Source organism: Helobdella robusta (genome assembly GCF_000326865.2).
Source record: "Helobdella robusta unplaced genomic scaffold HELROscaffold_9, whole genome shotgun sequence".
In the NCBI taxonomy this organism is placed as follows: Eukaryota; Metazoa; Annelida; class Clitellata; order Rhynchobdellida; family Glossiphoniidae; genus Helobdella; species Helobdella robusta.
Window position 1 is genome coordinate 2221603 of NW_008705512.1, and position 16039 is coordinate 2237641.

At 32.4% G+C, this 16039-nt stretch overlaps 3 protein-coding genes across 3 annotated transcripts; 2 read left to right on the forward strand and 1 right to left on the reverse strand.

Moving 5' to 3' along the window:
- Positions 1 to 3113: 3113 nt before the first annotated feature.
- HELRODRAFT_166124 (hypothetical protein) lies at positions 3114 to 9529 on the forward strand (the record flags this gene model as incomplete). The annotated part of the gene is made up of 10 exons (XM_009033147.1): positions 3114 to 3231; positions 3608 to 3733; positions 5096 to 5172; positions 5327 to 5411; positions 5651 to 5828; positions 5921 to 6105; positions 6288 to 6440; positions 6643 to 6741; positions 6831 to 6926; positions 7032 to 9529. 10 exons carry the CDS (start codon positions 3114 to 3116, stop codon positions 9527 to 9529), a joined length of 3615 nt encoding a protein of 1204 aa, XP_009031395.1.
- Positions 9530 to 10821: 1292 nt separating this feature from the next.
- On the forward strand, positions 10822 to 13790 carry HELRODRAFT_70793 (hypothetical protein; the record flags this gene model as incomplete). Its single annotated transcript, XM_009032921.1, has 4 exons — positions 10822 to 11242; positions 11418 to 11644; positions 11709 to 12846; positions 12964 to 13790. The coding sequence occupies 4 exons, from the start codon at positions 10822 to 10824 to the stop codon at positions 13788 to 13790; spliced, it is 2613 nt and encodes an 870-aa protein (XP_009031169.1).
- A 344-nt stretch (positions 13791 to 14134) lies between these two features.
- On the reverse strand, positions 14135 to 15516 carry HELRODRAFT_166127 (hypothetical protein; the record flags this gene model as incomplete). The annotated part of the gene is made up of 3 exons (XM_009033148.1): positions 14135 to 14364; positions 15008 to 15117; positions 15272 to 15516. The coding sequence occupies 3 exons, from the start codon at positions 15514 to 15516 to the stop codon at positions 14135 to 14137; spliced, it is 585 nt and encodes a 194-aa protein (XP_009031396.1).
- Positions 15517 to 16039: the final 523 nt, after the last annotated feature.

The window sequence follows — 16039 nt, forward strand, 5'->3', positions numbered from 1 at the left end:
TTATTTTTTAATTATTTTGATAATTTATTTTTAATTATAAAATTATGTTCGATTATTTTTTCAACAGCATTCTCCACATAAAAACGAACGCAAATTTTATTTCTTAGCCGGTGCTCATTTTTGAACATTGTCCCAGAAATGAAATTTTGTTTAGGAATTTCCTTCTCAGTTTCTTCCATGGATATATATCATATCCATGATTTCTACCCATAACTTCATTTGCCCGCAAAAGTGCATACAGAAATTAAATATAAAAATCAAATTAATTTGCAATTTAATTTGAATCCAATGTTGCAAATTTTAGAAAAATATTTCAAATATTTGCTATTTGTTGTAAATTGAAAATGAAATAAAAAAGGTGAATAAAAATTAAAAAAATTGTATTACACAAACAAAATAAAATTGGTCAAAGAAACTTATTAATTTCAACAAAGACGTTTCTAAACGTGAACCTTACGGGGCACGTGAGTTTTAAAACTTTAAACCTTAACCTGAATGACCGTCCTCCAATTAACATGAAACAGAATGTCATCTACGATGTATGGCTTGTCAGGCTTAAAGGTTTTCATTAATGGCACAGATTAAATTAATATCAATTTCAGTATAATATTTTGTGCTTCAAATTTTCAAATATTTTCGATTGAGATATTTTTTGTTTGGACAAGTCGCCGTCTGAAATTTTGCGTTGAAAGAAAACTGCCCAACTTATAAAAAATTTGGTAAATTATCGTTGTTATATATTATTTGTGTGAATGGCTGTGTATGTGTGTGTTTGCATGTGTTTCTTTATGTGTTTTGCATGTCTGTATGTGTGTTTGTATGTGTTTCTTTATGTTTTTTGCATGTCTGTATGTGTGTTTGTATGTGTTCTTTATGTGTTCTTTATGTGTTTTGCATGTCTGTACGTGTTGTGTTGGAGTGTGTGCTGACATTGAATAACCTATTTGTGACAATGTTTTGGTCCATTCGAATAGAAACGTGCTATATAACAGTCTAAGTAGGACGAGGCATCTTCTGCAAACAAACTATTTTGTTAGTTTTTAAAATTTTAAAATTTTTTAAAATTTGAATTTTTTCAATGAAACTCACGTCAATATAAGATTCTGGTTATATGATACTTTCGAAGATATGGGTAAAATTTGAAAAACCAAAAAACTAAATAGAAATTATTTACAAAGCTAAGTGTATGTATGTATATGTTTGTTCATTTACATTATTATAACTATAAGATACAAATTTTTATTTGTTTAATGTAAAATGTTGTGTTATTTAAATCGTGATTTCTTGCGTTAACTATTTTAGCTTGTGCTACAATCTCTATTTGAGTGTTCATTTTATTAATCAAAATCAATTTGCTTCCTAGAACTATGCTATCCTTACTTTCTGAAACCGTAATTTGTCGTACTATATATAAATTTTAATCATAATAATATGAATTTATATTCAAGGAGGTTATTTTAAACGGCTATTTTCATGACATTTTGTTATTTAATTAATATTTTTTGAAAATCATTATTTTTTGTTGAAATATTAATAAATTGCAAACTGTATGGCTTGAAATCTGCATAGTTAGGTTACTTTAAAGATGTTTATCATATCAAGATGGCATCGTGGCTAAAGTCAAATGCTGCTGTTTCGCAGAGCATCTGCATGCAGTGGGTGGATTCGAATGTGACTAAAAGATCCACGTCTATCACATGCTCCGTACGTGATGCGTCGTTTGGCAAATTTTCACGTACGCTGTTTGTGTCTTGTTGATTCCTGCAAACCTAGAAAGAGTTTAATTAAAAGATCCTTAACCGTTTTCAATGGTATATTATTTATAATGTATACTGGAGGTAAGAACGCTAGTTCTTGTGTTGTAGAGTGACTTGATTCGATATGCAACTGTAAGAATATCCCAGTCCGTCACATGATTGTGCCGTTTTGCTAATCTCGCCTAACAAGTAACTAAAATAAAGAACGAACTTTGTCTCAGTAATTCTGTTAATAAGGTTATTGGACAGATTTTTATCCGTTTTGTTGATAGTCAAATATAGGTAGCACAGTTTTTGGCAATATTCTTCAAAACTGGCAATTGCAATCTAATCGATTTTCAACTAATTGAGAACAGAAAGGAGATAAGGCGAAACAAATATAAAGTATGCTATATAAAGTATTTTTTTAAACTTGGTAATAATTATGAAATAGTTGCAATCGCAGTCTTATTGCTTCCAACGAATTATGAACATAAAGGGGAAAATTGAAACAATAATATAATTTGTCAGCGAAGAGAACTGTGATTTAGTGATTTAATCAAATGCATATAATCAAATTTATTTGATCAACTCATTTATGCATGTTAGTTGAAAATCATCATTCAATATCACATATAGAGTAAAACTAATATCATATAACAATAATTAATAATATTAACTGAAATTTCGACATCATAAAGGATGTACACAGTTGGTCAGTATGGTGATACCATATATGTATGTTAAAATGATCTGGTTTATATGACATAAAATGATGTGATGCGATATGATATGATATATTTAACACGATACGGTACTATATGATACGATACGATATGATATTATTCTAATTATATGGGATGATATAGTTTATTTTGCCTAAAAATTTCTCTAAAGAAGTTTCAAACTTCGCCCTCGTTAGCTGCGAATGAATAATGTCATTTTGTAAACAACGGTGGAAATTTTTAAGGAAAATGAATTTTTTAAGGAGTGAATGCTGCAAATGAACTGAAATATTTTTAATTCGCTTACAGATTTTAATTATTAAATTGTAAATATTTTAAATCGTTTTTTAGCCTGCTTTTAGCGATTTATAACATGATGTTTTATTAATTAAGAAGGCAATTAACTAAGAATTAATAAAATTAAAAATTATTAAAAATTAAATTTATTAAAAATAAAAGCAAAAAGTAGCTACTCAACCTCACCTTCAACCAATAATTACAATAAAAATAGTGACACTTGCAGACAAACACCAAAACATTACAATACAATTAAATTTATTAAATTACATTCCTTTTGTTTTGTTTCTTTCCAGTTCAGTCAGTTCCATCAGATTAGCATTAGTGATCTATCAGTCTATTCTATTTTATTTTTATGGGGGGCCAACAAGGGAAAGAATCTTCAAAAAATTCGTTAGGCAGAACAAAATCTGATAAGAACAAATTGAATCACAATGCTTTGAAAGAAAATAAGTCCCTGAGTGCTCTAGCAGGTCTTTGACTTTTTTAATTTAATAATTAAATAATTTAAAAAATAAAATAAATTTTTATTCATAAGGTTTAGTAAATAAATACATTGTTAAACGGTTAAATTATTAAATTAATAATTTGTTAATTAAATTAGTTAGATCATTAAAATTTAATTTAAAATATTCATTTATTTTTATTATTTTATTTTGAATGAATTACTTAATTTTTAATTTAATCAACATTTTAATTTTTCTTAATTATAAATTAACCTTATTCATTATAAATAAAACTAAGTTCATTCTAACTTTATCAACTTTAAAATTATAGATAAATACTATTTTAAATTTCATTTGCATGTTATATATAATGATGAAATATTGAAATACTAATAACCCATAGACCAGTCATCTTCGGAGGAAGTGCTGGACAACTTGAATCATTCTTGGTCATCGAGGGAGAGCCTTCTGAAGCCCGTGGAGTCTGACAGTCAGAACCTGTTCATAGCCCTGTACGACTTCACGTCAGGTGGAGAGAATCAACTTAGCTTAAACAAGGGTGCTTCTTTAATTTGTCTATTTTTTACTTAAATACCTCTATTTTTAAAGAATAGACCTTTGTAAACTACTTAGTAAAATTAATCTCTATCATAAACTTTTCTGTTGCTATTTGACTTATTTTCAACTAATTTCTATATGACTAATATTGGTTTTAATTTTCCTTTATAAAAACACTTAATTTGAATAGACATTTTTAATTCTTTCTATATTTTAAATAAGCCAAAAACAATTTTTGATCTATATTTTTTTGCCGTTGATGACTATTCAACCCAGGTGACATAGTGCAAGTGCTGGAACACAATAAAACAAAAGAATGGGCCAATGTTAAAAAGCAGCAGAAACTACCTAATGACAGCAGCCACATTTCAGCAGCATCGACAATCATTGAAAGCATCGGATGGGTTCCTGCAACTTACATTGCTTCGGTTTCAAGTCTGGAAAAATTTTCTTGGTTCCACGGACCAGTATCTAGGAGCAAGGCTGAGTACCTACTCAGTAGTGGCATCAATGGAAGCTTTCTTGTCAGAGAAAGTGAGAGTTGTCCAGGCCAACTGTCTGTTTCATTGAGGTTTGATGGGAAGGTTTATCACTATAGAATCTACCAAGATGATGTTGAGAGTAAGGTCAGCAGGTTTAATTTATTATATAGGTTTTATATGGGATTGAGTATTGATATATTGATTAAAGGTCTCGCATTGCAATGACTGAGTTTGATTGGAATGAGAAATCATATGCATTGTATGTGATGGATGGTTTCTCATGTATGTTATGTATGCTGCATGTATGTTATGTATGGTGCATGTATGCTATGTATGCTGCATGTATGTTATTATCTTTGAATGATACATAACAGAAAATGGATGACTTTTGACTTTTAAATAATTGAAATCTGTTGCAGTTAAAATAACTTTTGAAATCGTATTCAAACTTGAAGTTTCATTGTTTCTAGCTGTTTGTGACAACAGAGAACAAGTTCAGCACACTGGCAGAGTTGATTCACTTCCATTCCAAACAAGCAGCTGGCCTGGTCATCCACCTGCAGTATCCGGTCACGAAGAAGAATCAACCATTGGCGTTTGGAAACAGTCCTGAACCTGACAAGTGGGAAATTGATAGGTTGGACATTCAAATGAAACAGCAGTTAGGTCAGTTGAATTCTACCAATTTACATTATTCAACGTTAGTTAGACCAGTTTTATTTGACCACTGGTAAAAGTGTGTACCTAATCATACAAAAGAGGGACTATGAATTTTGGAAATAAATTTCATTTAAAAATTATCAAATTGCTCAATAATTTAAATATGTTTTGTTTCCATCATTATGTTGTAGGCAGTGGTCAGTATGGAGATGTGTATGAAGGCATCTGGCTCTCCAGAAATCTGACTGTTGCTGTCAAAACTTTAAAAGTAAATCATTGATGCCATTGTCTTGCTTAGAGCCATTCCTTTTTTTATGATATTACATTTAGTGGCATCATTTTCATTCCAGTTATATAAATTAAAAAACCTTCTGATTTACAATTTTATTTAGGAAAGGTTAATATTTTATTAACTTTTTCAGGAGGAGACGATGGTCTTGAAAGATTTCTTGGAAGAGGCATCAGTCATGAAGGAGATGAAGCATCCCAATTTGGTTCAGTTATTAGGTGGACTCATCTTTCTTCTCATTGCAACTCTTAACTTTCATTTTTTTTAATTACTTCAAAAATTAATAAATAAGTAACTGTATCAATACTAATCATCAATATTCCCATCTATTATTATGAAATTGTCCATTAAATTTTGCCAATGATATGAAAAAATGTTTAAATGTTTAATAAAAACACAATGATCTGCCAACCATTAATGCGTAAATATTTCTAATACAAAACCTAAAAACCATAAGGTGTATGTACTTTGGAGCCACCATTTTTCATCATCACTGAGTTCATGAGTAAGGGTAACTTGTTGGAATTTCTTCGAAACAGTAATGAAGACGAAGTTAGCTCCACAGTTCTTTTTTACATGGCTACTCAAATAGCATCTGCAATGGCTTATTTAGAGGCCAAAAATTTTATACACAGGTTACTTTTTAACTAACTATTCAGAATCAGATAATTTGCTGTTTTCTATCCACTGAAAAAATGCTTTTCATAATTTTTTTTGACAAATTCAGAGATTTGGCTGCTCGAAACTGTTTGGTAGGAGAGAACCACCAAGTGAAAGTGGCAGACTTTGGCTTGGCGCGTCTGATGAAGGATGATACCTACACTGCACATGCAGGAGCCAAGTTTCCGATTAAGTGGACTGCCCCTGAGGGACTTGCATACAATCGCTTCTCAACCAAGTCGGATGTCTGGGGTTTGTGCAATGTTAACTTTTTGTAATCGTGATAAAGTTTTTCTATCATCTATTCATTATTTCTGACTTTTTTTGAGATTGGAATATTTATTTTATGTTTATTTATAATATTTAATTTTTCCGGTACTAACAGTTTTTTACCTTTTACATCATGAAACTTAGTTTAAAAATTTGTTAATCAGCTTTCGGAGTTTTATTATGGGAGCTAGCTACCCGCGGCCAATCACCTTACCCTGGAGTTGATCTGACGGATGTCTACCACCTACTCGAGAATGGATATCGAATGGAGAAACCTGATGAGTGTCCCTCCGCTGTTTACAGATTAATGAACAAATGTTCGCTCGCTCTCATTTCTTCACTTGTCTTTATTTCATTCATGTTATTGGTTTCTAAATTATTTATAATATTTATTTGTTATTTGATTGCACAAACTTGGCCTTTTTTGATCAAGCTGGATAAAATTATTTTATTATTTTGGTATATGTTGTCAGTACTGCTAAATACCTAAAAAAAGTACAAATGATGTTAAACACGAAGGTTGGAAGTGGGAACCTCATGATCGTCCATCTTTCAAACAGATCCACGATCTGTTGGATAATGTCCTCTTCACTGCTAGTCAGACATCAGCAACTGCAGGTTCCACTCATTCTTCAATTAAAAATGATAATTATAATAGCATTGTTCAACTGATGATAATATTTTTTGTTGAGTTTTTTGAATGTCAGGCTTACATGATCTCGGTAAAGACTTCAAATTGTTCATTTTTATAACAGATAAAGAATTTGAATCAGGTGATGAAGTTGAAGATGAAAAAATAAAAAGTAACAAATTACTTTATTTTATATCTTCTTTATTTAGTTGAAATTGTTTATACTTAGGAACATTTGTTAAGTAATTAATATTAGATGTCGTAACTTAACAAACAGTTGTTCATAATTTTTTAGGATCAAATATTTCTCCAGGCTCAACTCTCAGCTCGTTTGCTAGTAAATCAAATTTAAGAAGAGCCCCTGCACCTCCCGCAAGAACCAGTTCCTTCAGGGATCAAAACCTCAATTTTATGGGTCTGGATTATGAAAGCAGATTTATGTTCGATAGTATTAATTACAACAACATCATGGATGGAAATAATAACATCGGCGTTCAGAACCCATATAACAATAGCCTAAACCAGGACAATTCAACTGCATTGGATACGTCACATTGCTGGTCTAATGACCATCTACTCAGCGAGTCTTTCAGTGATCATGTTCAGTCGCAGAGTAGCAGTGATGATTTACTTTCAACATCTGCTAGTCAATCTCGCAGTGGCAGTTTTGACAGAATATTACTAAGTGGTGGCGGGCATAATAAAGTTAATAGACATAATCATCACAGACAAGCTGTTATGGAGTCCTCGTCTGAATTGATGCCAGATGCAGAAGATAAAAAAACACCGGACACAGACGGTTCGGATTCTTTCTTTCCACCACCTCCTGCGTTTTTATTGTTGGAGGAAGAGAAACATTCTTCTACCTCGAGGCAAAACACTAACGTGGAAAAATGCAACAAGTTGAAGATTTTTGAAAACAAAACAACTCAGAACTCTTCAAAGAGCTTGAGCAGGCGTCAGACTACATCTGGAATGGGTCTAGGCAAGGAAAATTTAGAAGAAGATAGTTTCTTTGATTCTGGTCATTCCTCTCCAGCTCCAGGAGCTTTCTTTTCTGGAAATGCTAACAGTGAAATGGCTCCAGTACCTATGCCGAGAAACTGTGTGACCATGCCAAGGAATGCACCTGCAATGTCCTGCAGAGATGAACTTAACGAGGTTTTAGGTCGCAGAAGGAGATCAGATCTAAATAAAGATAAGGATGTGTTGAAAAGCAAAGAATTATCACCAGAGAAATCAGCCGGTGAAATTAGCAACAATATATTTTTGAAAAGAAAACTCAAAAACACTAAAATAAATGAAAATAAAACTGGAAATGTTAATGATGTGTCTCAGTTATCACACACTGTGGGTGTCATGCCAACACCTGAAGTGCGAAAAAAAGTTGAAGACTGGCAAGCAAGTGTTGAGAAAAGTCTTATCCAAGAGGATGAACCTAAAAATGTGTCATCCAATAAAAAATCATTTTATTTTGAGAAAAACATATCGCCAAGTAAAGAAAAAAATTTTTGTTCTGGAAATGCAGTTGATGATCAAACTGTTGCCCCTGTCTGCATCTTGCCATCTCAAGCGTTGAATTCTCTTAAAAAAGTAAGCAAGAAAGTAAACAATGTTGATGAACCTCAAGATAATATCAATTTATTGAAAGATAAGAAAAATGTTGTTAATTTGAGACCATTATCCAACAATTTAAATAGAGGAAGTCCCAAACTGGGCATTGTAGCTTTAAGGGAAAAACGGATGTCCAGTTGCGAAATAGGCTCCACAAAAAATATGGACGATGAGGTTGAGCGGAAGTGGACATTACCAAAGCTAAAGCCAGTTGTCAGGGATAATTTGAGTTTGAAAGATCTCAAAAATGAATCATCTTTAGCAAATGTAAAATCAATAAAATCTCCTATTCCTGAAGGAAACCTCGAGGAAAATATTGACGAAAAAATATCATCTAGCAAAACAGCTCAAAAAATTCATGAAAGTTCAAAAGCAAGTTTGAATTTTTTGAAAATGCGCAAGTCACCGTGTAACGACGATATTTTAAATGACCAAAATGTTTTGACGAGTCAGAACAACTTTTCAGCTGCAAAAAATACATCACCACCATCGAAGCATTTTGTTGCTAAAACTGATGTTGATACTCCTAGCATTAACTTTCTCAATGAACTCAAGCAATCTCAAACAAGAATTGTAACATCTAATAATGCTAAAGTAACGCAGTTATCACCAAAAACATCTCCAGACACACAACAAACTTCCAGTTTGTCAAATACGAGTTTAGTAGATGCTAAAGCATCTTGTGCAACATCTCCCAAAAAATTTATAAACATCATAAATTCATTCCAAAACCAGCTGAAGTCTGATTCGGACAGCGCTGTTGACTCTAAAACGATTTATGTTCCAAATAATAGCGACTCAACCGATACAGTTGACAAAAAGTTTTCCAAAGAATCAGTTTTAGATCTACTGTCTATAGTGCAGGCAAAATTATCACAAGTGGAACACACTATGAACTCTCAAACAGTGATCGGCACTACAAAGAGCACAGTGTTAAATTTAGCTGATGATCTTCACCTTTTCACTAATTCCTGTAGATCGTATGTCGATTCTCTACCTCCGCACATGAAATTTCAATTCAGAGATCTTCTAAATTCCGTTGAGCAAGCGGGAAATAATTTCTGTGTTAATTCTTTGAACATCAGTGGTAAAAAACATGAAAATTCTTTAGCATTATTACGAGAATCGTTAAATAACACAGAAGACGCTTTGAAAAAGTGATTATTCACGCACGAAAATGGTAAAAAATAAATAATTATATTGTTGTTCATAAAATGTATTTTATTAAAATTACTCAATTTTTTACTCTTACTCTTATCAGTTCTATCATTGTAAATACATACATATTTTTTAATTATTCAATCAATTATGCTATAGATGAACGTACTTTGCATGGCTGTTTTAAAATTATTATTATTATTTGTTAATTGTGAATAAAGTATTTAATTTTTGCTAAAACGTCGATCGAATATTTGGCATCATTTTGATTGCTCTAGTCAAAAGAATTTCGACAATAAATTCCTACGTTATGTTATCATAAGCATAGTTTATATATTTGCGTATGTAACATCGTGTTGTGTTGCGGTTGTTGTCATTTTTGCATGTTAATCTGACTGAAATCATCGTGTCGTCTTAACGTTCCATTGTGTTTAATGCATCACATTACATTACATTAATTATATTATCTCATCCGTTCTTGTTTATTTTTGTGAAAAGCTCAATAATGAGAATTAATTTTAGCGAACTTTTAATTTATAATTTGAATTACATTTTTTGTATATTTTTATCATCTTTTTTGTTTATTCTCATAAACTAGAGAGTTGTTTTAAGTATTATATTGTTATGGCTGATCTTACCTAAATTGATATTTTTTCGAGAAAAATGTGTAGTTCTTGAGTACTTACACCAACAATGTCACGTTGTTTTGTTCTTAGTTTTAAGAAATTATTTCCTTAAAATCGGTAAATTATGGTGGATCAGTTAATTAAATCGTGGTGCATGTGTACGTGTCTTCTTTATGTTTGTGTCTGAACTTAGGGCTGGTGTAATGGTTAAAGTCTCTGACGCTGCTGTTGCAGTGACTGGGCTCAAATTCAGAATTTTTTGATGTAAATCCTTTATCGTATAGGTTAGTTGTCGCTATTTTTGACAGCGTCTCGCATCTCATTCGTGTTGGTTTGTCAACCGATGATTCTCTGAAATCCCGTGGAGTGAAAGTCCATGACTTCGACTGGAATATTTTAAAATGTTTGTAAATGTGTTGCATTTACTGAGTACAGTTCAGTGTATATGTTATTTTTAAATTGATTTTACGATGATTATACGTTTATACAATTGACGTGGGCTGGCAAGCAATCGAAAAATTGACGTTAAAAGTTGAGTGCGAAAAATAAATGGGACCGAATATAAATGTATTCCTCCTGACGACGCGTGTATGCTTTTAAAATACCAAAATAAATGTTATAAATTCGAAACCGGTTAGGTCGTTAGGCCTGTTAGATTTCATTTTCATTATGACAAAGAAATCGGCTCATGGAAGTAAAAAACAAACTAATCAAAAAAGTGATTCCTCCAACTCCAACAATCTTTTGAATAATAATGGCGATAAAGGCTCAGATGCCACACTGGCTAGGTCAGTGATCCAAAAAAAAATTAAAGAAAGTAGGAAGAAGCATTCTGAAAAGCACGAATCACCGATTATTTTTCAATATGCAGTGATATTTTTTCTCGGAGTTTTAACCGCATCGATAATTGGAGGTTATTTTTGGTACTTCAAATTTCTAAAAGAAATTGTAATAACTCCTTTCAATGCCCCGAGAATTCTCAATGCAAACTCTTCCTTGCCGATCAACAATTTCGATCGTTTTTGGGGTTCATACAGATCCGGTTTATATTTTGGAATGAAAGCCAGAAGCCCAAGCTCGCCCAATTTTGGTAAATAATTGTTTTTCTGCATTTATATTTTTAGTTTAACTTTAATTTAATTTAATTTAATTTGGATTCAATTAATAAAAATTTTCAATAGTGAAGACAACATGACAATTTGATTATAAAAACGTTTTTTAAATTTGTGCATATTATTTAGTGAATGTTAAATAATTGCTTGCAGGTATCATGTGGATGTCACAATCTGCAAAAAAATTTCCTCCTGATATTCGTCATTGGTGCAATCAAGGAGATGGCTTGCAGGGTTATGGCTGGAAATCTCATGATGGAATCGGCTATGGGAGACATGAAGTTGTAGATAATCAGTTTATTGTTAAAACTGATTTTGTTACAAAACCTGGAGGTGCACATGGGGGAGATTGGACTGCAAACATTAAAATCATTCCAAAAGTAAAATCTTTTTATTTTATATATTATACTCTTTATAAATTTAATACATTTTACTTTTAAACAGAATACTGACTATATAGAAGAAAGTTATCCTGTATCCTTATTTTTTTACATGTCATTAGATCATGATTCTGGACAGTTGGCTGCCAGTACAGTAGGGGATAGATTAGTAGGAATCAGAGGCAGATCAGAAGATTTAGGTTCTTTCCAAGTGTCTCATAAAGTTGAGAAAAAATTTGTAGAAAATATTTTGTTGCAAAATTTTCTTATCACTCGTGTGCCAACAGATGTTGGTGATCTAAAACAAGTAGTTCAAGATAATTTTAAAGTTTTGGAAATAAAAAATACAAATACAAGATTTCTTGCATTGCGAGGTATAAATATGCCAGAGGGTGTTGATGTTTCAAAAGCAAATTTTATTATCAATCAAATAACATCAAAATTGCCATTTGAGATTGACGTATTGTACGAGTCTGGTAGTGTTGCAATTAGGCCAGAAAAATTAACTGGTGATGTTTTCACCAACAGGTTATTGGATGCAGACACCGATTTTGTTGTAAGGTTTGAGACCACATTCAGATTGAGTTTAAAAAATTTTTCACAGTCTGAAATAGAATTTGCTAGATCAACATTTAGTAATTTGTTAGGTGGTATTGGTTACTTTTATGGTTCATCACTTGTGAAATCCAATCACCACCCAGAACCTTTACCATATTGGGAGGCACCCTTGTACACTGCTGTTCCTTCTCGGTCATTCTTTCCTCGAGGATTCCTGTGGGATGAAGGTTTTCATAACTTGCTGATTAGTCAGTGGGATTTTTCAATCTCAGAAGATATAATTAGCCATTGGTTAGATTTAATGAATGTTGAAGGGTGGATACCCAGAGAACAAATACTTGGTCCAGAGGCAAGAGCTCGCGTTCCTGATGAGTTTGTTGTTCAAAATAACGAAAACGCCAATCCTCCAACATTTTTTCTGCCTTTAGAGAAGATTGCCAAAAGAGTTTTATCATTTTCATTGCAGTCCTCTTTCTCACTTAGAAGAGATAAATTATTTCTAGAGCGTATCTTTCCACGACTCACTGCCTGGTATCAGTGGTTTAATAGAACTCAACATTCAGAGAAAACTTATTCTGCCTTTTACTGGAGAGGAAGAAATGCTACAACAGATAAAGAACTCAATCCTAAAACACTAACTTCAGGTTCAATTTTATTTTCATTGTAACAGTTCATTAAGTTTTGCATTATTAGTTTTTTTGCAAAGTACTTTTAATTCAACGAAACACTTAAATCTAAGGTTTAAAATTTTATTTTTTCAGGATTGGATGATTATCCTCGAGCAAGCCATCCATCCGATGATGAGAGGCATTTAGATTTGAGATGTTGGATGGCTTATGCTTCCAAAGTCATGCAGTACATATCTAAGATTCTTGATTATGATGCTTTTGATAAAGAGTTTGGGAGAATGTACAAACTATTATCTGACAATGCATTACTGAATAAACTGCATTGGTCCTCAACTCGTGAAAGGTATAGTGATTATGGTCTGCACACTAATCATGTGGAACTTAAAACAATCCAGCTTGCAAAAACTCTCAAACCTGGTCAGTATCCTCCTCAAAGATCTCAGATACCTGCAGAGAAAATCAGAGTTGTAACATCTGAACCCACGTTAGGTTTTGTCGATTCTGAGTTTGGTTATGTTAGTTTATTTCCATTTCTTTTGAAAATTCTTGAACCATCATCAATTCAACTAAAAAAGATTTTAAATGACCTTCCAAATCCTGATTTGCTGTGGACTAGCTACGGTTTAAGGTCGTTGGCTCGAACAAGTCCCATGTACAAAAAATTCAACACTGAGCATGATGCCCCATATTGGAGGGGGCCCATATGGATTAACATTAATTACCTTGCTGTGTCTGCATTGCATTATTATGCATACGATAACGTTGGGCCATTCAGTTCAATCGCTGTTAATCTGTACCATGATCTCAGAGAAAATTTAATTAGCAACATTCACAAGCAATATCTAAAAACCGGTTACGTATGGGAGCAATATGATGATGTCATAGGCTTGGGTAAGGGCAGTCACCCGTTCACAGGATGGACTTCTCTCATTGTCCTTATCATGGCCGAACAATATTAGACAATTTGTTATTTTATATCAGTAAATTAATTAACTTTAATTTAGCTCTAAGTTATTGTTTTGTTAATAAAATTTTAATGATTTTTAAATTTACAAAGAATTGTCTCATGGCCTTTTATAAGTCCCATATATGTAGAATAAAAATCCTACTTTGAAATTTTATTGAAAAAACCAGAATCGCTGCTACGTTACATGTCTTTGAATTTGCCAGAGCGTTATGTGACCATACATTTTATTATAGTTATGCTTTTATGCAACATTCAATATAAAAAAGCTGAAATTTTTAAAACATTCTCTATAGTTTGTTAGTGTGTACGAAACAATCATAAATAATACTTGCAGGTTTACACTTTATAATATGTTGCGGTTGCGTTAATGTATGAGAACACCAAACCAGGGAGAGCAGTGCGTAGGAGTGAAAAGAATAGTATTCGTTTGGACAGGCTGGACACGTGTTTCGTCCCTACCAGGGACTCATCAGGAGAATAGTATCGCGGTTTTTTCAGTACATAGGTAACCACAATAATCCATTCAGACTGCAGAGCATCTTGGCTTGTTCTAACGAGACTCACAGCTGGTGAAATTTTGCGTTATTTACGAACGCAATAATTAATGAGGTAAAATAATAGATCTACATTCTTAGGTTTGACGCTTTGTACGACGTTGTAGCTTTGATGATGTGCAGATCCTGACTAGGCATTAGCCATTTATGTAGAATTTTATTTTGTTATTCTTTAAAGATGGCGTTAACCTATTTTTAGCTTCTTCTAGATACCGCTGACGTTCTCGATCGAATGAGTAATTTAGTAAATTTTGTTAAAATTATAACTGAATTAGAACAGAACATAATTTTTCCAATTTTTACAAGAAAATGAAAAATAACAAAATAAGCAAAAACGTGTTATCCATCAATTTTATGACTGAAAGTAGCAAGCATGGAGTTCAATATTAAAGCATTTCGCCCCTTTCCAAATATTTTTTTCTCAATATTTTTGCGCGTTTTCTTGCTTTTGAATTTTATTTAATAAATGAAAACTACGTTGAAAAGTTATTTTTAGGCCAAGACCATTTGCAATTGATTTTGATTAAATGTAACAATGATTAACAACTGTTTCTTTGGCATTGATTTTTTTGTCCACAACAGCAAGAATTAGCCTGTCCAGGGCATGTGTATGGGCAAGCGGCAGGTTTCATCTCTGAACAGGTCATTTTGTTACTTTGAGGACAAGGCTTCTGACACGTTTCTTGACCACAACACAGCATTGGATGAGCACCCTGTCTAGCGTTAGAATCAGAACACACCGAGAGAGTGCATTGATTGGGACATCTTCAACAAATGGTTAAAAATAAATGAGTTAATAATAAATAAGTAATAAAATATTTCTATTAACTAGATAGTAGTCTAGATGTCTACTTGAACGATTTTTAAAAAACATATAGTGGTAAAATTAAAAATACAATATAAACTAAATTTTTCATACTTGTTGCTGTTGTTCATTTGCGAGCAAGGTCTCGGAACACAAGGATTGCAGCATGGCGGGGGCGGGCAGCAAGCAGGTCTTAAAACTGGTGGCTGGAAGGATTGAGCACAATTTTGCGGAGGTGGAGCTCTCGGAGGGCAGACCATGGTTGCTCTCATTGGAGGACAGCAGGGTGGAGGACATGATGGAGGGGGAGGCAGGCAAGGGGGAGGGCAGCAAGTAGGTGGACAGCTGTTGAAGTTCATGGTGGCAGTTTTCAGCATTACTGCAAATTAAAATATTTTCTATATATTTTTTAAAATGGCTTATTAGACAGTGGAAAAAATTATAAGTTCAATTACTTCAATTTTTTATTTTATTTTTTGATGTTCAAACGTTCATGTTGGTTTGTTAAAATCGAATGACGTAAAATTAGAAATGATTCAATGCTATATATTACGTTTCGTAAACAAAGATATTTTTTTTTATTTTTGATCCTTGCTCTGGCAACTTAAAACAAAGTTGAAACTTTCAAAAAAATTTTAAATGTTAACAACATCAAACTATCAGATTAATAACTGTTGCTTTGGTTTGTTTTAAATCCAGAGTTATAATTAACTATTTTTATTGTAATAAACTCAATTTTAATAGCATTATAAAACAAGATTATAAAAATGGCTTATTGAAAGAAGCTATCAAGGGTAGTATCACAAAAAATGAACTGGCCTTTTTTAGTTTCTCGTAAGCCAGAAATATAACGAAATTTTCAAATTCTAAAATCCACCATCG